At 46.1% G+C, this 26,325-nt stretch overlaps 1 protein-coding gene across 2 annotated transcripts in view; it reads right to left on the minus strand.

The window, feature by feature from the left end:
• The window catches only part of Fig4 (FIG4 phosphoinositide 5-phosphatase), a 119,561-nt gene that overhangs the window by 37,761 nt on the left and 55,475 nt on the right, over positions 1-26,325 (minus strand). For both annotated transcript variants that reach the window (XM_057761485.1, XM_057761487.1), the window contains exons 16-21: positions 16,054-16,192; positions 9,840-9,898; positions 8,068-8,215; positions 5,717-5,800; positions 4,104-4,299; positions 2,946-3,028 (exon numbers count right to left, since the gene is read on the minus strand). In XM_057761485.1, coding sequence (XP_057617468.1) covers positions 2,946-3,028; positions 4,104-4,299; positions 5,717-5,800; positions 8,068-8,215; positions 9,840-9,898; positions 16,054-16,192 — 709 coding nt within the window. The remainder of the gene's footprint in view (positions 1-2,945; positions 3,029-4,103; positions 4,300-5,716; positions 5,801-8,067; positions 8,216-9,839; positions 9,899-16,053; positions 16,193-26,325) is intronic.

Here is a 26,325-nt window from a genome sequence, read left to right on the forward strand (position 1 = left end):
CCCTCTTCCAGTGCCCTGAGTCAGCTGTGCCCCCTTCCAGTGCCCTGTGCTCTGAGTCAGCTGTGCCCTCTTCCAGTGCCCTGAGTCAGCTGTGCCCCTTCCAGTGCCCTGTGTCCTGAGTCAGCTATGCCCCCTTCCAGTGCCCTGAGTCAGCTATGCCCCTTCCAGTGCCCTGTGCTCTGAGTCAGCTGTGCCCTCTTCCAGTGCCCTGAGTCAGCTGTGCCCCTTCCAGTGCCCTGTGTCCTGAGTCAGCTATGCCCCCTTCCAGTGCCCTGTGCTCTGAGTCAGCTGTGCCCTCTTCCAGTGCCCTGAGTCAGCTGTGCCCCTTCCAGTGCCCTGACTCAGCTGTGCCTCCTTCCAGTGCCCTGAGTCAGTTGTGCCCCTTCCAGTGCCCTGTGCCCTGAGTTTGCTGACTTATATTACTGCATACAAATTCCAGTGGTTGGCAGTTAATAGGTGCAGATCAGGGGGTAAGGAGGCCACCTGACAGTTTAGGAGAGAACTACACGGGGTCTTTCCCAGCTCTCTGGGTCTACGAAGACACAAGATAGCTCTAGTGCCAGCTGGGACAAGAGTGGGCAGATGCAGTCCCTCAACATGTCTGGGCTGCCCCTGGCATAGCTACCCAGTACAAACTTCTGTAGTTCGGATGAAATGTCCCTGGCCAAAGCCCATGCATGAAAAATTCGTTCCAGAACAGGGTCAATGGTAGGTAGTAGGTAGGTGCTAGGAATCTTAAGATATGGGGCCTAGTCAGAGGTTTTGCGTCACTGGGGCTATGACTGCAAATAGAGCTGGGGAGCCTTGTTTTCTCTGTCTTTTTGTGTCCCAGCCATGAGATAAACAACTCTGCTTTAGTACGTACTGCCCCATGATGTTTGGCTTTGCCACCAGCTTGAAAGCAACAAGGTCAACTGACCATGGACTAAAATCTCCACATCTGAGAGCCACAACAAACATTTCTCTGTAAGCTGATTATCTCAAGTAGTTTTGCTGTAGGAGCAGACAGCTGACTTTGCCTCCATCATGCCTACAGACAATGAGGAGAGCAACGCCCTGCACAGGCCTGTGGAAGAAGGAGTCTGAGGGGACAGGGTGCTGATAGGAAGGATGGCCAGGGTCCCCTACCCTTCCCCCTTTCACTGCAAGCATCAAGAGCTGAGAGGATCAGAGAGCAAAAAAGCACATTGTCTGAATCACATGATGTCTCCTGGACTGGTCCCCAAACAGCTCTGTGCTTTTAGACTTTAAAGAGACTGATAATCTCTTTTTAAATCAACTACAGAGGTGTTTGAAGAACAAACAAAACACCACAAAGCCTTATGTGGATAGGAGACGGTGTAACAATGAGACTTATTCCAGCGTGGGCTGCCCCGCTCTGCAGCCCTCCCTGCTGGACAGCCTGCCCTTCGGCCTGCTCAGGCTGTTTCCAGGGATGTGAGGCTGACAAAGTCTGTCCCTCACTCCTGAAAGTGGACAAATGAAGTAGACCTTAGTGTCTGAATCAGTAAGGGCTCCAGGGGAAGCCAAGTCTGAGGCAAAACCAAAACAGAACAGAACAAAACAAAACAAAAAAAAACCCACAAAAACCAAACCACTTTTGTGTTTCAACAGAGCCAACATTTCAGTCCTTGCCACGCAGACACCACACTGCAAGAGGCACCGGTGTTTGGTTACTGGGTCCCCACACTGCCCTTCCTGCCATGCTGCTTAGGGGCACACTGCAGCAGTTTCGTCATGGAGTTCCAGAGAGTGGGCAAGAAGGAAGCAGTGCTTCTGAGCCTGGGCGGAACACATGTGGCTGTGATCTAAACAACTGACTTCACTCCCGGTCAGACAGTGACAGAGGTTTACAAAAGTGCCCAGGTATGAAGGCTGATTTTGGAGCCAAGATATGCCACATTGCAGGACAGATCTGAGCAGCCTGAAGTAAAACCTGTTATTACCCAGGTCAATGCATAGTAAAAGGAAATGTCTGTCCTCCTTACAAAGAAACTGAGTGCCTGTGCGTGTTTACACTGTAGAATTTATATAAGGCAAACATGAATGAATTACATGGGCCTATGTTCCCATGGAACATGCAAGCTGTCTGAAGGTTATATTAGGCTCAGGAGATACTTCTGGTGGTCCCGTCAGGTTCTCGACAATTTAAGGGTAAAGGATCCCTGGGAAGATCTGAGAAGCGAGGGTTCCGCAGACACACCTAATCTGGCACCATTTCAGGAAACGCCTTTCAGAGGACTCCTGCCTTCCAGTGAAATCTGGCTTAACTGCACACGCTGAACTGGCACACTTACTCAGCTGTTTCTCCCCATCAGCCACCCAAGGTACAAAGTGAACGTGACATCTTTAGCCTTTAGTACCTAGGATCCAGTTTCTGAGAAGATACTTGGTTGTGTAAACTAAAGAATGTAGCTGTGTACTCATATCTGGCTTCAACTGGACACAGGCAGGACTGATGTGTAAATGTCCCATAACCTGTCACTGAGGGCAGCATCTCAAGTGCTAGGTTTTCTAAGCCCCAGTACAAACCAGTGTTCCAGACCAGCATCCCGAGCAGAATCCATCTACTGTATCACTGTTTTCACTTTTGTGGTGGCTCACTTTCTCTGGTCTGTGGGGCATTTCCTTGAATGCTGATGGAAGCAGAAGGGCCCAGCTTTCTGCGAATGCTGCTGTGTCTGGACAGGTGACCCTGGGCTGTGTAATAAGGTAGCTGAGTGAGCCTCTAAGAAGCGTTCCTCCATTGGCTCTGCTGCCGTTCCCGCCTCCAGGTTCCTGCTGGAGTCTCCGCTCTGACCTCCCTCAAGGATGGACTGCAGCCTGCAAGTCAAATAAACTCTGTCTTCCTCAAGTGGGTTTGCTCAGTATTTACCGCAGCTACAGAAAAGCTATGTATACGCCATAATAACCGCACACTTCCTTTCTGTGTGGAAGTCTCTCACCTAGCGTAAACGGCGAAATCTTCTTCCGACAGCGTATCCGAGAGGTTAATTCCGTAGACCTCCTTCATGGGCTGGACCACAGTCTAGGGTTTGAAGAACAGGAATTGGTTAGAATCATCAGATATTCTCCACGTTAATGTCTCCAGAGCTGAAGGAAACGAGTCTAATAATTTTCCTACAAAAGCAATAACACTTTTTTTTATGTTGCTCATTAAACTTCAGCTAACGGCTTTCAAAAGGATCTGTTCACTGGAGCAATGGCTCACGCCTATAATCCTGGCACTCGGGAGGTTCAGGCAGAAGAACTGCAGGGAATTTGAGGCTAATCTGGGTTACTTAGTGAGTTCTAGTACAGCAGGGTATGGAGTGAGACCCTACCTCAAGATAAAACAACAACACCAACCCAAATAAATACACGCAAACCTCAAAAAAACCTCAAAAATGTGCTAAATAAAAATGGTTGCTGTGTCTAATACAGGAGCTGTACATTTCTTTTTATTTTTTCTGTCAAAGGACAGACAGTAAACAGTCTGGGCTCATCAGACTATATGGCCTCTGTTGCTACTACTCAGCTTCAGCGTATATTGTCGGCCACCACACGCAATGGGAGCGAGTAGGCACAGCTGCTTTCCAATATAACTTTATTTTCACAACAGGCAGCAGGCTGGATTTGGTCAACCTCAGCTCATCACTCCTTACCTAATAGGACTGTTTCTTTCCACATTGTGACTTTTAGTTATTTCTAGAAAGCAGCTTCCCTCAAAGCTAGACTATTGGGTCCTCTGCTGTTCTGTCCACTTGTTTTCCTTACGATGTTAGCAAATTGAATTGGACGGAACTCATTCCCACAAGGCTATTCAAAGGCAGGTCCCAACCCTGCAGGCCAAGTGTCCACTGGGGAAGAAACAGACATCAAGAGGACAAGACGCTCTTAAAGCTTCTGGAGTGGTAGAATTTACCACGACCGAGAGGAGCACAGCCCGGAGGACTTCCAAGGTCAGTGCAGAACACAGTCATCCTGTGCTGTGCCTGGAGCACCAAACATGTGAGCAGGAACCGTGACATTTTCCTGCTCTCAGCCTTTCAAGTGAAAGCAGAATGCTAAAGGTCGTTTTCCAGAGCCTGGGGCTGGCTCACGCACGCTTCCTGCCCCCGCACCTCAGTCACTTTGGTGCTGTCCCCAGTGTCCGTCATCTTCACAGGAGTGGAGCGCTGAGACACAAAGCCTTCATCTTCCCGGTCGGTGCCAGAGTCATCCTCAGAGCTGCTGGACACGGCCTCCTCGCTGGGGGGTGGCGGGGCGCTTGCTGCTGTTTTCCGCTGTAAGACAGCTTCCTCTCGATTGCTTTTGTTTCTTGAAAAGAGAAGAATATGAGTGTGAAGCCTCTTCAGGCTGAACCTTTAGCCCCCAGTGTGGATGGATGTGCCCTAAGGCCATATGGGACTGAAGACAAGAACAAGTGAGAAGCTAGCGTCTGGATTCGAGTCATGTTGGAGTGGAAAGACTCGTACTTACCTTCCACACACTGAGATTGCTGTCATTTAAAAATAAGCCAAATGTACCCGAGGAGAGCAGAGGCCTTCTCACCACTTGGCTCCTGCACTTTCTTCTGGTAACTGAAATCGGGGTTTTCTACACTTCTGATTCAGTGCTGGACAGTGCTGGGGATCTCAGGGTTGGTAGGTGGGTGCTAGGGATGGGACTCAGAAGCTCCAGCTTACAGAACAAGTGCATTACAGACTGAGCCATCTCCCATGTCCTGCCCCTACTGTAAAACAGGTGTTGCTACAAACACAGTCATACTTGGAAACTTCCCAGGAAAGATAAAAAGCAGTACATCTCACTAGAGTTTGATGCTGTCAAAAACAATTCCATTCTGGCCTTTTCCAGATAAGACTTAAACCTGACAGTGTTTCTGTGCTACACCTCTGCCCAGGTGGCCGGCTGCTTTTCCCGCCTGCCAATACCTTGGCTGAAAACTCAACACTTCCCTTCTTTTAAACCGCTCTTAACGTCTGGTCAGGGTTTAATGCAAAGTTCCCAAGAGGTCATGGGTTTAAGGCACAGAAACAATACATTTTGAAAATATTTGTATATGACCCTGTGTATAAATTACACATAGTTAAAACTCACTTGCATATCCACTAGATACAAATGGCATACTCTATCTACAGTCTTACAGTGACTTCCGGTCCACGTCAAACATCAATGTTTCCATTGTACCTGGGCAGGTCAACCGAGGTGACCGAGGGTCTTCGCCCCGAACCCTACACGCTTCACTCCAGTCTCCCAGGGAGAAGACGTAAACATGGAGTGTTCTCGTCACACTGTTAGACTTAGTAATTTCTTCCTGCAAACAATGTTTTAGCCACGCACAGGAAACTTATCAAGTTCTCAGTTAGAGTACAGCTGAGTTTACATTCAGAAGCCAACAAAAATCAATACAATACATACAAATTTTAATTAAGTATTCTATGTTGAGAAACAAGGAAAGCTGGGTTATTGATAGAACATCTGTCCTCATCTTCATACCATATGCTATGTTCCCAGTTTAAAGTAACAGAATACACCACGTTGCTGAGATGACCATGAATTCTATTTTCCACAGTGAACATTTTAATGACCCCGGTGCTATACCTCAGCTACCGGTACAGATGCAACAAACAGACTTGTATGCGACGTGACATCATCAGCTCCGCACGGAAATACTACTGCAAGCACTACTATTTTACATGAATCTTTAAATTTTCATTCTATATGCAAATCTTACCCCAGTACAGATTTTCCAGTTTCATCTGGTTTTCGCACAGTAAATGGACTTGGATCAATGCCAACCGTCTTTGGCATAAAATCACTAGAAAAAGATGGAAAAAGGTAAAAGACCATATAAATCACTGTCTATGTAGATGATGCAGCGTCCACCTCAGCCCACACTCACTGTGTTCTGCTAGCCTTGCCCCTGGGTCTATACATACTCTAACAGAAGTACCCACGAGCGCTTCAGCTAATAGAGCTGCAAAAAGCCCATGCACTAACAGCTCTAGGCAATGTCCAGACTGCGGTGACTTCTCGTAACTGCAGGAGCCCAGCTTTGAAGGCAACAGTGTGTTTGCTGGGAAGTGATGACATCTAAGGCATGGTGAGGATGTATACCGCCTGGTTAAATATCACAATTCATTCTCTAGTAAATAAACCAGTAGCCAAACACTGGCTTGTTCAAATCTATGCACTGTAATTTCAAGTCAGGCCATTAAAGAAGGTAGACATAATGATCAAATCACAGTGGTATGAATTAAAATAGCAATAGCCATCTCATTAAGCCAGGGCTAATAATTCATAACACTACTGTTGGAATCAGTGATGTTTGAATGAAAATGTCCCCACAGACTCACAGGGATGCCACTACTGGGGGTGTGACCTTATTGACAGTGTGTGTCACTGGGGGTGGGCTTTGAGGTTTCAGAAGCTCAAGCCAGGCCCAGTTTCCATTCCCCCACCCCCGCCTCCTGATCCAGACCCTCACCTAACTCTTTAACACTGCTTGCATGCCAGCATGCTTCCCACCATGATGGTAATGGACTAAACCTCTGAACTGTAAGCCAGCCACAATTAAGTGTTTTCCTTTACAAGAGTTGCTGTGGTCACGGTGTCTCTTCACAGCAATAGAAATAAGACAGAATACTTTTCGTCGACGCTGATTTAATATTCCACTCACTCAGATAAGCCCAGGTTTCTTCCTCAGCATCAAGGCCTATCTTCCTGTCACCACAGAAGCCAGGCACACCACAGCTGTGCCAACAGGGCAGTAGTCCCGTGAGTTCTGCTAATCCCTGGCTTCTGGTGAGGGTCTTGCTCCCAAGCTGTGCCTGAATGCTACATTTGTGAGGGGCGGGGAGAGGAATCTTGGATCTGGCTCAAAATGTCTACTTAATTTTATCTTACTAGTTTTCTGTTTTGTTTTCTTGAGGCAGGGTCTTGCTGCATAGACAACCTTGGTCTTGAGCTCACTCCATAACCCCCGGCAGCCATGAACTCACAGCAATCCTTGTGCCTCAGCCTCCTGGATGCTGAGATAACAGACCTGTACCACCATATTGGCCGAATGCCTATTTAATAGTCTGAAAATGTCTTGGTAAGCAATTATTTTTTTCTTTCTTTTTAGACATAAGAGAAGAAGAATGAGTGGGAGGAGGAAGAGGAGGAGGAAATGAAAACATTTGCAGATTTCACAGGTGTGAGTGTGCTTACTCACTAAAGTGTATGTGTGGCACAAACCCACACTCTCGGCTGTAACAGGCACTTCTAGCATGTGCTCGTGTGGAGCCTGGAAAGCCCGAGTCGCCAGCTCTCGAGCTTTAAAGCGTGGGCTCTGTCTCCACATCGGCTCTCACACTACAAACCAGTGCCCCTTAAGCCATATATTCAGGCTCCTCGTTCACATTGGTGCGTCTTTTGTGTTGGTGACCCTGCTGTTTAAAATGGTCCCTGAGCACAAGGCTATGGCTATTTGGTGTTTCTAACCATAAGAAGCCTGTGGTGTGCCTTGTGCAGAAAATATGTGTTAGATAAGCTTGAGCTATACTGCTGTTAGCTATTAGTACAATGCCAGAAAGGAGGGAAAAGACGGGAGAGGGGAGGAGAGGAGAGGCAAGAAGGGGAGAAGGGAGCAGAGGAGAGGCGAGGAGGGGAGAGGGAAGCAGGGGAGAGGAGAGCGAGGAGAGGCGAGGAGAGCAAATCAGAGGATGTGAACATGAGGATCAGAAAACCTGGGTAACTTTACTGAAGTTACAAAGACAATGACTGACCTAAGATGAACACCCCAGCTTTTCTAACATGGTGAATCCATGTTAGCCCTCAACTTCTACATTAAGTAAAAAAACACTGAGTTGATTCCAAACGGCAAGTTAGGGCGAACGGGACATCTTTCAGTAAGAGCAATCAACCCAGTTGAATACTGAGGGAGTTGGAGCGACAGGCTGCCCATCTCAGGAAGCATTCTGACTCAAGGCTCACTGTTCAGCAGCTTGCAGGACAGAATTCTGGCAAAGACAGACACACCTCTAAGGACTAGAGAAATGAGGGTTCCCCTGCGCTCACAGCTTTGAAGTTTCCACCACATACCGTGCTGAACTTGTCATGGCCAAGCAAAACGTCTCGTCAAAACTGCTCAGTTCATACGGCCGGAAGAACTCATTGTGAATGTCTATCTCCTCTTCACCTCGGTGGAATCTCTTCACCGTCAGCTTCTTTAAGTTTGCAGCGCAGATGACTGAGGGGAAAAACGTCTGTTACTCAAAACACTTGGTACCGCCAGCACACATCTGCATAACACTACCAGAGATCAGAGAAGGCCCCACCGCATCCTGTGCCCGACACAGCTTTGGCTTTGACCAAGCTAACTCAGCACCGGTACCCACTACTTACTCAGGAGAGAGACTCACACCCAGAAAACAATTCATATCTTCCTGTAACCGCTTACGGAGGGTTTCAGAGGTCCCGGGAGGAGCTGAGAGCTACTTCAGAAATTTAATTACTCCTTCCCCCTCAGATTCCCTTTCACTCTCACATCCCCACCCTGCAATCCAGCTTAAACCGACAGGCTGCAGCTCTTCTCTAATCTCTGTTACTATTGTTATTCATAGCCTATTAATGGTCATTGTTAAAGTCCATTCTAGGCCAGGGAGATGGCTCAGTAGGCAAAGGGACTTGCAGCCAAGTCTAATGGCATGTGTTCCATCCGGGACCTACACGGTGGAAGAAGACTGGATCCCATGATCTCCACACATCTTCCATTGTACACACATTCAAACATACATACATACATGCCCATACAAAAATAAAGTAAATAAAGCGCTTTCCTTTCTCCTAACCAACCCACCTCAGCAACATTATTAATGATTTTGTACAGGGCTTCAAGTTGCATATACTTGGGAAATGAATTAACAATTTAGTAACAACTTAAGAAATCTTTGGTAACCAGTTCTGAACTTCCCCACTCAAAATTCAGATGCAGAACCATGCTTAAATAGAATCCTCATCTACTATACTTTTGCAAATGCAAAACTGGTTGCCCAAGGTTGAGATAATTAATTACTAATATAATCATACGGTCAGGACTATATGATATCTAAAGTTGGAGAACTGTTTAAATTTGGAAACATCATTCTATTGTATAGTACATTTTAATGTATCCCTTTATATAATTTCTCCTGCATTTCTGACACATTAATAAAATTTAGTTTAAATATGATTAGAAAATACATACAGACATATATACATACGTATATACACATGCATACACACATACCTTTTTCACCACTTAACTATAGAAAAAATATTTAATTTAGGCTTACTTCCTCTCCATCTCTCTAAAATAATAAAAACTAATATAAAATATAAGCAGGGGGCTGGTGAAGTAGATCAGAGGTTAAGAGCACAGGTTTTGAGTTCAATTTCTACCAACTACATGTTGGGTCACCACTATCTATGATGAGATCTGGTGCCCTCTTCTGGCCTGCAGGCGTACATGCAGGAGGAACACTATATACATAAAATATAAATCATTCTTTTAAAAAATGAAAAAGCAGTAATTTATATTTAAAAAGGAAATATAATCATTCCTAATTTAAAATGAACTTCCACACCAACCAAATGTTTGTACAGCCTACCTAAAAACTCTAATCCACAACACAGGGAGGCAGAGCCTACTCAGAAGTATAACCCTCTCTTCCTATAAGACACCAAGAGATGTCATGGTCCCCTAAGAAACAGCAACATGATGATGACCGCACTTCTTTCCATAAGATACCACACCAACTGCTAACGCCTAAACCCTATCTAGGCATAGCTCCAAAACACGTGGTAGAGAATCTAAGAGAGAAGCAGGTACTCACCTTCATCGTAAGGCAGCGGCAAATGCTTTATCACCTCCGGGGTCCACCAGTAAGTGTAGCTACCAAGGTGAAAGGGACAAGAGGGACCAGATGTAAACGTTGACTTTCTGCAGTTCAACAGGTAAACGTTGCTGCCCTCTAGTTCAAACAACTCATCTGCAGAGCTTTTGGCATAGGAGGTCTGCGTGCGCTAAACTGCTACTCATGCCCTTCGCTACTACGTGTCCACCGCCAGAGACTGGAAATGTTTAGTCTTAGCTGAAAACGCAGATTTGTAGAGACTATGCAGACTCAGGGTTATTCCTCTGGGTACTACTTCACCTAGTGAACAATGAGACCGTGACCCAAGTCTAGTTATATGGAAGCTAAGGTTACTTTCTACTGTGCTATGGGATATGTGTGCACAGTTGATAAAGCAGATCATTGGAATAATAAGGAGCAAACAGGACAGTCCTAAAGAACAAGCTCCCTTGGGGCACTCCATGAGCTCTGTCCATTCTAGCTGAAACACGGACCACTTATGTGCAGAGGCCAGAGCCAGGGCAGAGAACATCAACTGTCTGGGCTTCCGCCGGGAGATTCATCTCTGATATATACAGAGAATCGGGACAAATCCTGAAACCCCTCCTCTCTCAACAAAGAATTTAATCGTAAATCGAGTTCTAATGAAATAGAGATTCCAGGAGAAAGAGCTGTGCCACAATTTGTGAATGCTAGACAGTGAAATAATACATACAAATGTAAGGGAAGTCAATTTCCAAAAGTTAAAAAAAAAAGGCTTTGGCTCAAAACACTGCAAAGAAAATTTAATGCAGTGGGTTTTAAGAGATAAAATGCTAAAATTATAATCATGAGTATTCCTAATTATGAAAAAATGGAGGAGCATCCAAATGCCACTGGCAGGATGTTTCCTAGAGATGGCAAACAGAACCCACCCTGGAAAGGAGAAGAACCAGAGCAGGAAACCTGGGGACCCAGGGTGTGAGCAGTGCTGATAGAGGAAAAGCCTTCCTGGGGTCTAATCAGGACTTTTGCCCAAATTCACTGTGCACAGGTATCTTTCGGCCTTCCTACAAATCAAATCCTGAGCTGGAAGTCTGGCCCGGGGTCCCCGAGCTTTGACAGGAAGACTGGCCCAGGGTCCCCGAGTTTTGACATGCCACCGGATGACCCTGCAGGACGTTCCAAGCTGCTTTCTTAACAGCAGGCCTGGCACTATGAAAATCCATGGGAAGAGTCTGCCACTTACAGAGGGTTAATTTAATTGTTCAGTGGTTTTCCATCACTTATACTGTATCAGACACTGCCCGAAGCATTTATATTACTACACTGGAAACAACTACACACGTAGGAGGGAGTGTGTGCAGCCCAACAGAGGATTATCTCTAGTTAAGGGTCCTGGTGCAGGTGAGATGCGAATCCTACTCCAATGGAGATGGCTACATGCATTCTTCTCTGTATCGTTACAATTTCAATGCATGTGCTGCTGAAGCCAGCATGCTAAATGCATTCTTGATGCCCCAAAGAGGAAGACAGCTCCTAACAACCACATGTCAGCAAAGGTGGCAGTAACACCAGCAAAGTCAGATTCAAGTTTTCCATAGAGATAGGTTATAAGTAACCTAACAAGATACATTTGCATATACGAATAAGCCACATTCATGCTAATTTCATTTTATTTTGTGGGCAGAGAAAGACAGGGCCAACTATTAGAAGGGTGGAGTGTACGGGGCACACAGGCACGTGAGACAGAGTATGTGTATTTTTATTCTCTGATGACCCAACTCAGGCAAAGGAAGATAACAGAGAAGATATCAACTAGTATATGAGGAACTCACTAAAAAATATGTTGCTTACAATTGGCTTGCTTAGGAAAAAGGATCAAACATTGTCTAAAGAATGAGCTTTAACTTGGAACGTGCTATACAGACACGGTGCTTTGAATACAAATGGTTCCCAGAGGCTCATATATTTGAATGTTTGGTTCCAAGTTGGTGGAACTGTTTTTGGGGGGTTGTTAGAGGAGGTGTATCATTGGAAGTGGGCTTTGAGGTTTCAATAGCCCATACCAGACCCCAGCCCTCTGTCCCCTGCCTGAGGACCAGATGTAAGCTCTCCGCTACTTCTCCACTGCTTGTCCTGCCTGCGTGCTGCCATCTTCTCCACCATGATGACAGCAGACTCGCCCTCTGAAACTGTGAGCATGCCCCCAATCAAATGCTTTCTTTTCTTTTATAAGTTGCCTCGGTCATGATGTCTCTTTACAGCAATAGAAAAGCTAACTAAGACGGATAACTAGAATTAAGAGGTACTGTCGTATTGGTGATTTGAGCCTAGGCTGTAAGTTTTTACACTATATTATTAGACTACATTTCTCTAAGAAATATAAAATGAGTTAAAAATATTTTTGAAAAGTGTATATTCTGAGTGGGTGTCAGAAAGAAAGCCCATGAAACAGACATGCTGTGGAGAGGGTGAACTGAGACAGACAGAGGATGAGAGAGAGGACAAGGACCATCTCATCCCTTCCATCACCTAGCCACCAGCTGCACTTGCTGGAGGGGAGAGAGCACCGCACAGGGCGGAGTCCTGCTCTGGGGCTGAGCATCACCAGACAAGTGACTGGATGCTGGGAATTTATCCCTTTGTGTGCAATGCCCCATAAATCTCTCTCTTCTTCTCAGTCCCTAGAATTAAGAGAGCTGAACTGCACTGGATTACTTAGCTTAAAGAGAATTTTAAGATGAACCACTTTTAATTCTCCAAGCTACCTCGAGAGTTCTTTAGAACAAGATAGGTGAACATGAAGAAAGCAATCAATATCACTGAACAAGACAGACAAACGGACAGGGCAACAGCATCCTTAAGACCCACAACTGCTTGAGGATCCCAACCATGTAGTGCCAGACAGTTTGACGTGGAGGAAATGATCGGATGGCACACCACAGGTTCAACCCAGCATTTCTCATCCAAGACCTAGACTGAGATCAAGATAGAAAGCTGATTAGATCTGAAGAAGTATTTTATATACTTCTTAATACTATAGGAGCATTTAATTAATAAAAGATATACTGAACAATGTTTTCTCTCTTGTGGAGACAAAGTGTGCACTGGCATGACCAGAATGGTGCTCACATGGCGGGTGTGACATGGCGAAGGATGTGGTGATCTCAGAGAACACTGTCACAGCAGGACGCTGAGAACAGCTACGGCAGCCTTACACTTGAGGACAAGCAGAGGATGCAGACACTGAGGGGTGGTCCCCATGGTCTCACAATCACTGGCCCAAACCAGGCCAACCTCTGACCCCTACTACAGGCATGGCCGCAAGCTTAGGGCGGACTTTAACGTCAACTGACTACACGCAGGGAGAGTGCCACGGTCACTGGAGTCCCCGAGGAACAGATGCAGCATCAGGGGCTATTAAATCTGAGGAAGAGGTTTTGAATGTATGAATTTATCTTTAAACATTTAGGACTATCGAGTTGATGAGGGAATCATGTTCCAAAGGGCTTGGTGGGCTGAGGGGTCAGCACAGAAGATTCCAGTGAAGCAGATCTCAGGCCAAGCTGAAAGCAGCTGTGTAATAACCACCACCTCCTCACAGAGGGCGGAGGTGTACTCTGGGCTCAGACCTAGGCTGACCAAACACGGTGTAGATGGCGACTCTCCGGGTAGACATGAAACTCTCAAACCAGACTGAGCAAGGCCAGAAAATCAACTAAAAAAAAAAAAAATCAATGAAATAATTGATCCGTGATATCTAAAACCAGGCTGGGGACACTATAAGCGTGTCATTGGCATCTGGGGTAATATATGACATATTAACCAGGCTTCGAGCGAAGATTCAGTGAGTGGTTTGAGCACTTCAGCACACGTGGCATTCAGGGTAGCAGCGCAGAAGCAGTTACTGGAAAACCACCTGAATCCTCGGTAGAGTGGGTTTTGTGCCACGCCCTCCCCCGTTATCAGTAAATGCATTACAGCATGGGTAAACAGTGTAGATACAGGACAGCCACCAAGTCTGAAAATGCAGGTGAATATATGACCAAGTGTCGATCGCTATGACATTACACAAAGGAAGAAACAGTGCCCGAGTTTCCAGATGTTATGGGGATCCTGCATGATTTTAATAAATGCTGAAAAGTACCGGGTGTTTCCTGAGAGAACAACAGCATTAACACCTACGGGACTCACTGCGTGCTAAGCTTTCAATGATCTCAGCTGGTTCCCAGGGGAGCACAGTTCTCTTGATAAGGATGCAGAATTAGACCAGTTGACTGACTTTGTAAAAGGTGGCTGGGGTGTCAACGAACAGGAGGTGACCAGGGCCCAGCTGCTTCAAGACTGTGCTTTTCACCTACGCCATAAAACGACCTGAGATCCAGCGCCATCTCCTTCCCACTGATGAAAAAGCAAGGTCCCAGGGCCAGGAAGGGGTCCCAGTGCCTACTCCCAGAAACTTGAACTCAGTGCCAAGTGAGCTAGCCTGAGTCCCACACTCTTGTCTGCTGTTGCCTCTGGTTTAACCGTTGATTTCTGTAGGGAAGGACCCCGATTTAACAGTCATCAGAATAACCTAGACAGCTGGGTGATACCAAAAAATCCCCAACCAAACACTGAAATCCACTCAGCGTGACAAGCTCGGTTACGAGGAACATCAACTGATGGTTTATATCAAACAGGCTCTGGTATTGAAGGAAAAACAAGTACAGTAGAGTAACGGAGTGAACCCCTCGATAGAACTGTGGGGCTCGGAACTGCTCTTGCTGACTCATCTAAGTAGCTGAATGATCTCAGTCAAGACACACTCTTCCTGCACCCCAGCTTCCTATGTGAGGAAACGGGGGTATAACACCAGCTTCATTTTGTTCCCACGCATAGAACCCCAAAACTACCCACTTCAGTTATGTAACCCAAGGTAAGCCCACAGCGATATACTTGGGAATGAACAGAGTTTCTGCAGTAGGAGCTGGCGTATTGGCCGGTTCCAAGTTGCATCTTAAAAGCTTTGGTACTAGGCAATGTAACATTTCAGAAAATCAACACATTGATCTCTAGTCAAGTACAGCAAAGTGAAATATTAGTGTTTACACACATGTCATAAACAATAGCTATAATTTTAAAACTTACAGAGCTTCATTTATAGAGAAAAGGGGCATTCATTCCAATATGAGTTGGTGAGAAACTTATAAACGCTTAGACTTTCAGCAACACGCAGCTTATGATTGTCTGTGGTGTGCACACAGTTACAGGCAGGCAGCAGTAACTCAGAGTACTGATAAGTCAACTCTGCCATATTAACCCGACTCTGTCTGATGTCGGTGCTCGCTCTGACAGGAAGCGAGCCATGCTTCAACTTCCCATACACTGCTCAAGAGGCACAACTGATCATGTCAGCATAGGACCCTTACTTAAAACACTAAGAACCCCGTAGCTAAGTGCTAAGGGCGACTCTGTGAGGGGGGCACACAGCCATTTGCAACTTGCACATGAGAAAAATGAGGCTCTGAGAGGTGTCTGCGGCCTCATGCCTGCAGCTATTCCAACTCGAATTCATGCAGCTTGCCAGCTCACATCATGTGACACCATATTAAGTTCCCCTGCTTCAGGGGAACTGCTAATTTCTTTTCAGGAGGATCTTATGAGCTAAAAGGCTGACACACATCTCACTATGGAGGCCAGGCTGGCGTCAGGCTTACAGCAATCCCACCACCTCGGCCACCCTTGGGCTAAGATTAAAGGCACGCGCCACCATGCCTAACTCTTCTGAGAATATCCTTACTAATTCACTGGTCCCAGATGCCTGCACTGTCGGAAGTGGCTATGTGCTACTGGAACCAGCACTCAGGTTCCCGTTTGGACTGGGAGCTCTTGAGGTCAGAAGACGAGCACCAGCTGATAACTGCCACTTTGATTTAACAAAGGAAACACTGCTCAGTTGTCGCTTGCAAACTCCAAGACTGACTCCCTGAGGCTTGAATTTCTTTCTGAGTTATGGGAAACATTCGGAAATGAAGTTGCTGGCTTGATTTAGGGGATCTGCACCACAATCCATGACAGAGTCCTGAAAATTCACCTGGAAACCACCAAGCCCAGAGCCACAGCACACACGCTAAGACCCCTTGCTGGACCCTCTGTGCTCATCTCACGCAACAGTTATTCAAAGCAGCAGCAAGTCTGAGTTCACACAGTAGGCTGGGGGAGCAGATACCTCCTTCTCGTTGGTAAAAGGCTCATGGTGTTTTTGTGGTGCAGGTAGAAGTCTGTGGGGAGCTCCCAGAGATGAGGTTTCCCTTCCGTGGGGTGGAAAACGCCCAGGAAGAGATTGATGGAATCTTGTCTATCCGCATCTAAAAAGCAAAAATATGTATTTCAGAAAACCCATTATTGATGCGGTCAACCCAGGAGGACATTGTCCCAGGAGACAGGGACCCAACTGTAGTTTTACAGACCAGATCTCTATGAAGTTATACTCTACACACACACACACACAGAGAGAGAGAGAGAGAGAGAGAGAGAGAGAGAGAGAGAGAGAGAGAGAGAGAGAGAGGAAGTCATCCATGTTCTGAGGAGGAAAACCTTGCTTGTGAATGATGCTTCCTTCTTGCCCAATGACTCATGAACAGGGGAGAGGAGATACAGAGCCTTTCTTGAATATTAGCTTAAAAGTCACACAACATTTAGAATGGCTTTATTTTTAAAACAAAAATCAGCATTCGTTATCTTGTCTCAAGTAAACACCATACTTTGTTCTAAAGACAGAATGACCCAGTTCCTATAGAAATTCTGCTGCTGACCTTGACCAAGTCAGCTGCAGAGTTCTGCTTTGATCCCTTCATCAACAGAGACACTGTTCACAGCATTTCTGCCCCTCAGCTGGAAAGCTGGCCTTTGTGGTGACAATGAAGACAGCACGGGCACATGAATAGCGTCCTCATCCTAACTCTTCGATCACCCCAACACTGTCCTGCCACACCTGCCATCACCTGACAACCTGACTGGCACATGCCCCGTGTCCCTTTCCCCGTTATGTTTTGTGGCAAACAATCACACTTGAAGCGTTCATGGTGTCCACCTTCCCCAGTCTACACGTTCTCCTCCCTGGCTCCCTCTGTCGCTCCCCCTCAGTTCCTTCTTCCCATCTTGTCTCAGAGGCCTCGAAGCTCAAGTGTTTCACAGACAGAACAACCTCCTTCTGAAGCAGTGGAGGATGAGGAGGGACACACAGGAGAAACGCCTGCTGTGGGACTGGTAACATCAAATGTGTCTGCTTCCTGCAGCTACAGCAAACGCGCACATCTGAGATTAGTGCTGGGTTATCTTGACATTTTAGCAAAAGCAAATGAAATATCAGATATATATGCCTATTATTAGTAGTTTGGCAGGAAGCATTCTATTAAAACAGCACTTGCCTTTCAGGCTAAATGTAATAAATAAAAGGAATGTGCTTATATGCTGAGTGTCTCTGGGCCTTTTATTCTACTTGCTGAGAGAAAATGCACAGCAGATGACACAGACATCACAACCCCAATTTTTATCTCTTTACACGGCACCAAAGTAAACATCCTGCTCTCAGCATAAATTATCCTCTATGTTTCTTGAAGAGACTTGAGGGCACTTGATAACTCATTTCATACAGTACTCCAGAATATTTCACTACTATCTAAAGCAACTTTCCATTTTCAGCCATGCTTTCAAAGAATTTCTTTCACCTTTTAAATATAACAGCATCTTCCTTAAAATTTTAACAAGCATGGCAAACACAGAGAAAGAGTTATTGAAGCCACTGCTGCTGGTACAACAGGAAGTCTCTCTATGGTGGCACAGTCCCATAAGCTTGGGCTTGAAGGCCACCCTAAAAAGACTGAATATTGGTTGGATACTTCTTTTTTTAAACACGTATTTACTTTATGTTTGGGGATGTTTTGTCTTCATGTACACCTGCAAATCAGAGGAGGGCATCAGATCCCATGAGACTACAGCTACAGATGGTTGTACACTACCATCTGGGCTACAGCTACAGATGGTTGTACACTGCAATCTGGGCTACAGCTATAGATGGTTGTACACTGCCATCTGGGCTACAGCTATAGATGGTTGTACACTGACATCTGGGATATAGCTATAGATGGCTGTACAATGCCACATGGACTACAGCTATAGACAGTTATACACTGCCATCTGGGCTACAGCTATAGATGGTTGTACACTGTCATCTGGCTACAGCTATAGATGGTTGTACACTGCTATATGGGATACAGCTATAGATGGTTGTATAATGCCATCTGGCTACAGCTATAGATGGTTGTACACTGTCATATGGGATACAGCTATAGACGCTTGTACACTGCTATATGGGCTACAGCTATAAACTGCTGAACACTGCCATCTGGGCTACAGCTATAGATGGTTGTACACTGCTATATGGGCTACAGCTATAGATGGTTGTACACTGCCATATGGGCTACAGCTATAGACGGTTGTACACTGCCATCTGGCTACAGCTATAGACGGTTGTACACTGCCATCTGGCTACAGCTATAGACGGTTGTACACTGCCATCTGGCTACAGCTATAGACGGTTGTACACTGCCATCTGGCTAGACGGTTGTACAATGCCATCTGGCTACAGCTATAGATGGTTGTACACTGTCATATGGGATACAGCTATAGATGGTTGTATACTGCTATATGGGCTACAGCTATAAACTGCTGAACACTGCCATCTGGGCTACAGCTATAGATGGTTGTACACTGCCATCTGGGTGCTGGAATTGAACTCTGAAGAATTCTTAACCATTGAGCCATCTCTCCAGCCCAAGCCTCCTCCCCTATCCCACTGGTTTTTGAGACAGGGTTTTTCTGTGTAGCCTTGGCTATCCTGGAACTAGTTCTATAGACCAGGCTAGCCTCAAACTCAGAGATCTGCCTGCCTCCGTCTCCTGAGTGCTGGGATTAAGGGCATGGGCCACCATGCCCGGCCTAGCTGAACACTTTCAACTACAAAATAAACTAGTCTTTTCCTGTGTAAGATGGTCACACTTTGGTTATGATCGAGTGCTCAACAGAGGCTGGTCCTCTGCAGTGCAGCTAGCATGTGGGCGATGGGAACCTGCTTGTATACTCAATGAGGCTTAAAAACCAGAAATCCCTGTAAATCCTTCAAATGCTATTTAAGCAATTACACTACCCGGTTCTATTACTAACTATATTGAAATAGCACTGGACTGAATATAATATTTTTAATTAATTGTCTAAAACATTGTGGAACTAAATTATTTGTTATAAAAATACTAAGTTTGTGGTGATGTAGTGTCTTATCAGCAAAAGAAGGTACTGCTCAATATATAGTACTTTCCAACTGTTGGGAGAAGGAAGAATGGAATTCGATTCCCACCTGGTACCATTTAATGAGACAAATACGACTGAGATGTAAGAATGACACAGATCAACACCCAGAAAACACAAGCACAAACAACACTGAAGCAACGGACGTGCAAAAATCCAACTCTGCTATTTATCAAACACGCGCTGACTAAACCATGACTACTAACCCATGACTACTAACCCATGACTACTAACAAATGACTAATAACCCATGACTACTAAACCATGACTACTAACCCATGACTACTAACCCATGACTACTAACAAATGACTAATAACCCATGACTACTAACCCATGACTACTAAAGGCTTTCAACCGAGCACTCTCAGACTTTGTTGAAAGGGACATTAGCTGATTAATCTTTTCGGAAGGAATCTGCGCCTGTGCGTGTGGGATAGGCAGCCTTGATCACTGGCTTGACCGTCCCCAGAGGCTCCTGGGTCAGCGAAGCATATCAGTGTGTCTGTGAGCATCTAACAGGGACTGGGGCATTACTAGTGGTGGTGGAAACAGGAGGTGGGTCTATGTGGCTGGAGGAGGTCCCTGGGTGGGGGGTGGGGAGCATGTCCTTGGGAACTGTCCTGCATGGCCTCTCCCCATACTCCTCTCTGCTTAGGTGGGAAATCTCCTTCCGCAATTCAGGGCCTGCCACAGTGACACTCAGCCCAAGCACACAAGGCCAACGATGGACAAATTCTACAAAAATGTGGACTAAAACCAGTCCTCCTCCTTTCGGTTTAGGTGACGTATTTTGTCACACTGATGAGACTAGTGCATTACGGCCATGAAAGACATGTCTACCTTCTGACCCAGGAAATAGGCTTTTACATCCTACATAAGTGAAGTTAGGAGACAAGGAAACGACGCTGTTCAAAGACATTTGCTCAAGAAGATCTCTGATGCATACTAACTAAATTATAACACTTACAAAGGATAAAGCAGTTACTAAACAATCACACTGCAGAAGAATAGTTAATGCCACCAAGGTTATTCGCGTCATCTCAAAGGGCAAGAGCAGATTATAAATCGCATGCATAATAAAAGCAAAGCAATCGTGTTTGCCTAACCATGAACAAGTGGCTATATCTGTGGTGAGGTCATGGTTTATTTGTGAGATACTTTGTACTTTCCAAAATTAACACATATGACTTTAATAATTGAAAAGGAAGAATTCATTCAAGAACCTTCTGTGTCCTTTACTGGAGATACAAGACTAACAAGAAGCTGGCTACTGGAGTTGAATAACTTAGTAAGAAAGTGTGTGTGTGTGTCTGTGTGTGTCTCTGTGTGTGTGTGCATGTGTCTATGTGTGTGTGTGTCTATGTGTGTGTCTGCGTGTGTTTATGTGTGTGTGGTCTGTGTGCATCTGTGTATGTGTGTGTATGTACGTGTGTATGTGTATGTGCGCATATAAAGGAAAGGTATTTTCAGAAGATGTAAAATCTGTGTAGCATATGCCAGTGATGGGAGGAGACAGGGACAGGGATTGGGCAGTTAGGGAAAAGACAGGAGGCTAACAAGCCAACTATAAGAATATGACGGATGTGGTCCACAGACCCCAGAGGCGCAGACCCTGCCCAGGCAGGACTGAGAACTGCAGAGGCCTGAGGGCAAACAAGAACAGGGGGGACAGAGTGATGGCAGTGGAAAGAGCCCAGGACCACGAACAGATGGAGCCACAGTCCAGGTGGCTGCTACAGGTCACGGGGAGAAATTTGATTTTAAATGTAATGGAAATCCCTGGAAGAGGTGGTTTTGTTGTTTGTTTGTTTTAAAGAAGGGAGTGCTGAGATCTGATTTAACTTTTAAAAACATCCATCACGCTAGCTATGATGAGGCTGAGAGAGGAGACTTAGAGAAGAGTCAGGAGCCAGGGCAGCTGGTGAGAGCTCGGTCCATGGGGTCTGCTGGGGAGAGGGCTGGGGTGCAGTTCAGTGGCGAAGTATTTGTCTGGGTTTGATCCCCAACACTGTGAAAGGAGGGGAGGGGAGAGCGGAGGAGGGAAGGATTTGATTTGCATTTTGGAGGAAGCACCAACAAGATTTGTTCACACAGGAGACTGTGGGTCAGGATGGCTGATAAGGGAATTCTAGGACTCAAGGGTGATTCTTACGTTTCTGAATTAAATGGCAGGTTTGAGATGGAAAAAATAAGTAGAGAAACAGGTTAAAAAGATAAAAGTTTCTGTCTCAGAAATAGTAAGTTTGAGGGGAGTGTGTGTGTGTGTGTGTGTGTGTGTGTGTGTGTGTGTGTGAGAGAGAGAGAGAGAGAGAGAGAGAGAGAGAGAGAGAGAGAGATTGATTTGGGAGTCAAATCCAGGGCCTTACACGTGCTGGACAAGTGCTCTACCACTAGATCAAATCTCCAGCTCACTATGAAGCTTAAGCTGACTTTGAACTTGCTGTGCAGCCCAGACTGACCCTAAATTCAAGATCATTCTGCCTCAGCATCCCAAGTGCTATGATTACAGCATGTCTCGTCAAGCACAGTGATGTTGAGACTAGTGGCAATATATGGTAGGAAGAGAATAATCTGGACAGAACTCCTCTGTTCCCTAGTGTCATACCCATGAATATTTCACACTGCACTGTAAAAAGGCTTTTCGCAAATATAACTGACTAGTAACTACTTCAAGACAACAATTCTTCTGGATTATCTGTAACCGTGTGAATCCTCTAAGGGCAGAAGAGGAAGGCAGAGGAGATGGTATGGAGATTTAAAGCACCAAACGAGTTCAGCGGGCCAGTGAGGGCTAACAAACTGAACCAGTCACAAGCCAATGGATACCTGTAGGCTCAGAGCCAGCAGCCCTGAGAGCACTGGATAGCAATCCCACAACTGCATGGAATTTTACCACCAACCAGAAACAGCCAGGAAAGCCTCTAGATAACATGCTGACATGCTGACTTTATTTTTATTTCAGCCTTTTCAGGAGACAACACGGGTTGAGTAATGCTGTGGTTAGTTACCATGGAAAAGGAATACAGCATTCAACAGGGAGGTTGAATACATCTGGATGTGTCTGGTTGTCAAATGTATGAGGATGCCCTGAGGGTAAAAGTGCAGAAAGAGCAGACAGAATGAAGAAGGCTCAGAAATGGAGTGGTGTCAGCAGAAAGTCTGGGAGAGGTAGTACAGGGATTATGGGAAACAGTGTTAGCTCAGACCAAAATTGAATGCTCACCAGGTAGACGGAGGAGTAACCAGTGACTGTGGCAACACGGAGACAGCTGGCAATCCTGAAAGAGTTCCAGCATCAAACCTGGGCAGATACCCAACAGAGTAGGTTCAAGAGAGTCTGCTCAGGTGGGCAGAGAACTAGGGCTACCGCAGGAGGATGTGGGATTAGAGAGCGGTGGAGGGCTGGATGGAAAACACCCGTGTGCTTTTGTTAGCGGGAGTGACATAGGAAAGAGAAAGAAACTGTGCAGCAATAAGGGTTCATATTATAAGGGAAAGCAAGAGCGGGTTGCAACTCAGCACGGCAGAAGGCCTGGCTTAGAGTTGGGCAGGGGAGCTCTAAGAGCTGAAACGATTGTCTTCCCTGGGGTTTCTACTGCTGTGAAGAGACACCATGACCACTGCAATGCTTATAGATAAAGGAAAGCCTTTCATTGGGTCTGGCTTACAGTTTAGAAGCTTAGTCCAATATTTTCATGGAGGGACATGGTGGCATTCAGGAAACTTGGAGCTGGAGATGTAGCTGAAAGTTCTACATCTTGATCCACAAGCAGCAGAAGGAGGCTGCGTCACACTGGCAAGACTTGAGCTTGGGAGACGTCAAAGAACACCCCTATAGTGACACACTTCCTTCAACAAGGCCACATCTATTCCAAGACGGCCACACCTCTTAAGAGTGTCACTCCCTACGGGCATTCAAACACATGAGTCGATGGGGCCCATGCCTGTTTAAACCACCACAACAATGTAAGGCAGAGTCCACGTAGATATGCATGGATTCTGCATTTGGCAGGGAAAGGAAGCTCCCCTTGACAATGTGATTTTCTCAGGGAAGTGGGAGTCAAAGTCAGCAGCTGTGGCTGAGGGTTACAGAGGAGAAGACAGACATGGGGCAGGCATCCTGGAGAACTACAGAATGGACAGAATAGGGGGTGTCCTAAGGCTGTCGAGTTGTCTGCCGTGTGCTCTGTAACAACTTAGACCTCTCTGCCTGTCATGTTCCACTGCTGAGGCTGTTGGGGCGTGAAGAACTTGCCTTTCCTAGCTATCAGTCACATTCTAAACACTGTGAAGACATTTCTGCTAATGTTTTTTCTACTACAGCCGAATAGGATTTTCTTACTAAAATCTGTGGCCCTGAGTAGGACCTCAGCAGGCCATCTCCCTATTTGTGATAGGTGACAATGTTCTCTGCACATTCCCTTGTATGTCCCTTGTATGCCCCTCCCGCAGAGCACCTCCTGGCGCTGGGGACATCAGCTCAGTGCCGCCTTCGTACTCGCCTCTCTCCCTGCGCATGAGCACGGCAGTCTTCACTTTGTGAGCTTGCATTTAATTTTTTGAAATCTGTCTGAAGAGGACAAGTTCCACTTCTAGCACTCACTACATTTAAATTATACATATGCATGGTGTGTGTTTGTGTGTGCTCTATTAACTCTAGCAGAAAGTCTATTTTTTCTTATAATAAGGTTTAGAATCAAGATGCTTAAGTAAAAAAAATGCAGGCTTAGCAAAATTTAAATGTTTAAAAAAAAGGAACAGTTTTACAGGGAATGCAAAGTTCTTCTTAGCATCTAAGGGGAAAGCCTAGGTAACTGCTTCTGCAGTGTGGCATCGTCGGCAGATGCACTGCTGCATGCATGTCTGTGTGTACGCGTGCTCACATGCATTTGAGTGCATGCATTTGTAGGTGTGTGTACATGCATGCATATGTGTGCATGTGTGGGGGTGCATGTGCATTGTGTATTTTGAAACAGATCATTCTCTGTTGCCTCTGCTGCCTTCAAACTCATAGGTTGGAAGTATCTTTCCACCTCAGCCTCCCAGGCAGCTGCGACTACACACTTAAACAAATGTTTAGCTTTAAAAGTGGTTTTTAAAAATGGGTCCAACAAGGGGTCTGGAGAGTTGCTTACACATCAAACATTCTGTCTGTACAAACTAAGGGTAAAATTCCCAACCACTTAATTTTATTAATTTAGTTTCTTAATCCTAAGTATCTTCCGGCTCAGCCCACAGGCATCACATAACAATACTGAGTAAGTGCGGCAAAGTGGTCTTTAATACTCAGAAGAAAATCATTCTATATGTTCATCATTATATAACAATCACTTATGACAAAATAAGGTGTACACCCCAATGACACCATGCTTCTTAAAATAAAGATGTCTGTTTCAGCCACATTATTCATAATGCCTTTCATAACAGCTCACTTTTAAGTTTACATAATTTTGCTGTACCTTTGAAATTGTACATCCCGATCTCTTGTATCATCGTTACATTTTTACACCATACCTTCCTCTTCAAATCATCTACATAACTGCACATTCATTTCTGCTTCCTACTCCTAGTGAGCAGCCTTGGTCCTGAAGGGTCAATCTCGGTCATTGCTGCAGGGCAGTAACGACAGAAGAGGGGCAGAAGAGTAGACACTGAAGGGCAGTTCTAACCCTCCAGCACAGTGATGCACCAGAGGCGTCTGTACCTGCTGGCAAGGCTTCCTATCGCACCCTTCTATCCTCCACACCACTTTTATGTACCGTGTCTTCACATGTCAGGGAATGCGATTAAACACAGAAATTTAATTAGATTATATCTTTGTATATATAATCTAATTAAGACGTACTCGTTTGGGAGTACAGCAGGCTCTTGATTCAGTGAGTGAGGCTAGTGTCCTTACAATAAAAGGAAAAGGAGACGCCGAAGAGAACACTGTGAAAGCTGACCTCAACACAAGAAGTAAGGTATGTGTGATGGGGGCAGACTAGAGCGCCACTGCTGCTGCTAGTCAACAAATACCGCAGATTGCCAACCGCCCGCACAACGAAGCAAGGAAGAGTCTCATGGGGGACCTCGGCAGGAACTGCCCACTGGCAGGCAGCAAGGGAAGAGTCTCGTGGGGGATCTCGGCAGGAAATGCCCACTGGCAGCTAGACTGCATAACCGGGAGGCAGTCAGTGTCTGCTGTTTGTATGCTATGGCTGATCAGTGGGCTCTGCCATGCGGTAGGATGTCACTCTCACGATCATGTGACCTATGGGAGACTGTCTGCTGGCGGCCTCACTGACAGGCTCTCATTTGCCACTGTGAAGCTGCAAGTGGTCCTGGGCCACAGTACTGGATGCTGCCATCATCACACGAGCTTGGAGGCGGCTGCTTCCTTAGCGTGGACTTCAGATGAGACAGCCTGAGGGGTACCCTAACCACAGCCTTTGAACTCTGGGGAGCACACACACCCCCAACCCATCAGCACTTGGACCCACACACACTGTCGAAGGGATCATGTGCTGTTTTACGTCTCCACGTTTACAGTGATCTGTTGTACACAAAGAGAGTCATAGCTGACGCAGTTGCACTCACTCCGGGATTTGTAAACATTGAAAGTAAATGTTGACTCTGATGGACATTTCTGAGGCTCCTATCACTCGGGACTCCCATACAACTCGCTTGGTATGAGCACATGCGTCTCTTCAGGTAAGAGAAGGCTTCTAGTTCTACCTCCTGGTCCTGGGCTGTTAGGGCCACTTGGTACTCGGTGGGGGATGCTCACTGGCTAGGGCACAGACCAACTCAATGCTCACAGCTTCTTTCAAGAAGGCTACATCTGGTTAGCATCAAACCCTTGAGTTCTGTAAGGTTTACTCCCTGTGTGAGCGAGTGCTCACCATACAGCACCCTCCTCGGCCATCCCTCTCCGGGAGACCTGCTGCACAGCCAGAATGGGGAACACGTGGGATCTTTCCAAATGCAGGACGCTGCAGCAGGCTCACCTAGAGCCTGCGGAAGCTATCCTCTCGCTTCGCTTGAGACGAAGACGGGCAGAGAGACGGGAAGCAGGCAGGGGCAGTCCGTGAAGATGGGGGGAGAGAAACAGGAAGCAGGCAGGGGCAGTCCGTGAAGATGGGGGGGGGAGAA

Source organism: Chionomys nivalis, chromosome 2 (assembly GCF_950005125.1).
Source record: "Chionomys nivalis chromosome 2, mChiNiv1.1, whole genome shotgun sequence".
Classification (NCBI taxonomy): Eukaryota; Metazoa; Chordata; class Mammalia; order Rodentia; family Cricetidae; genus Chionomys; species Chionomys nivalis.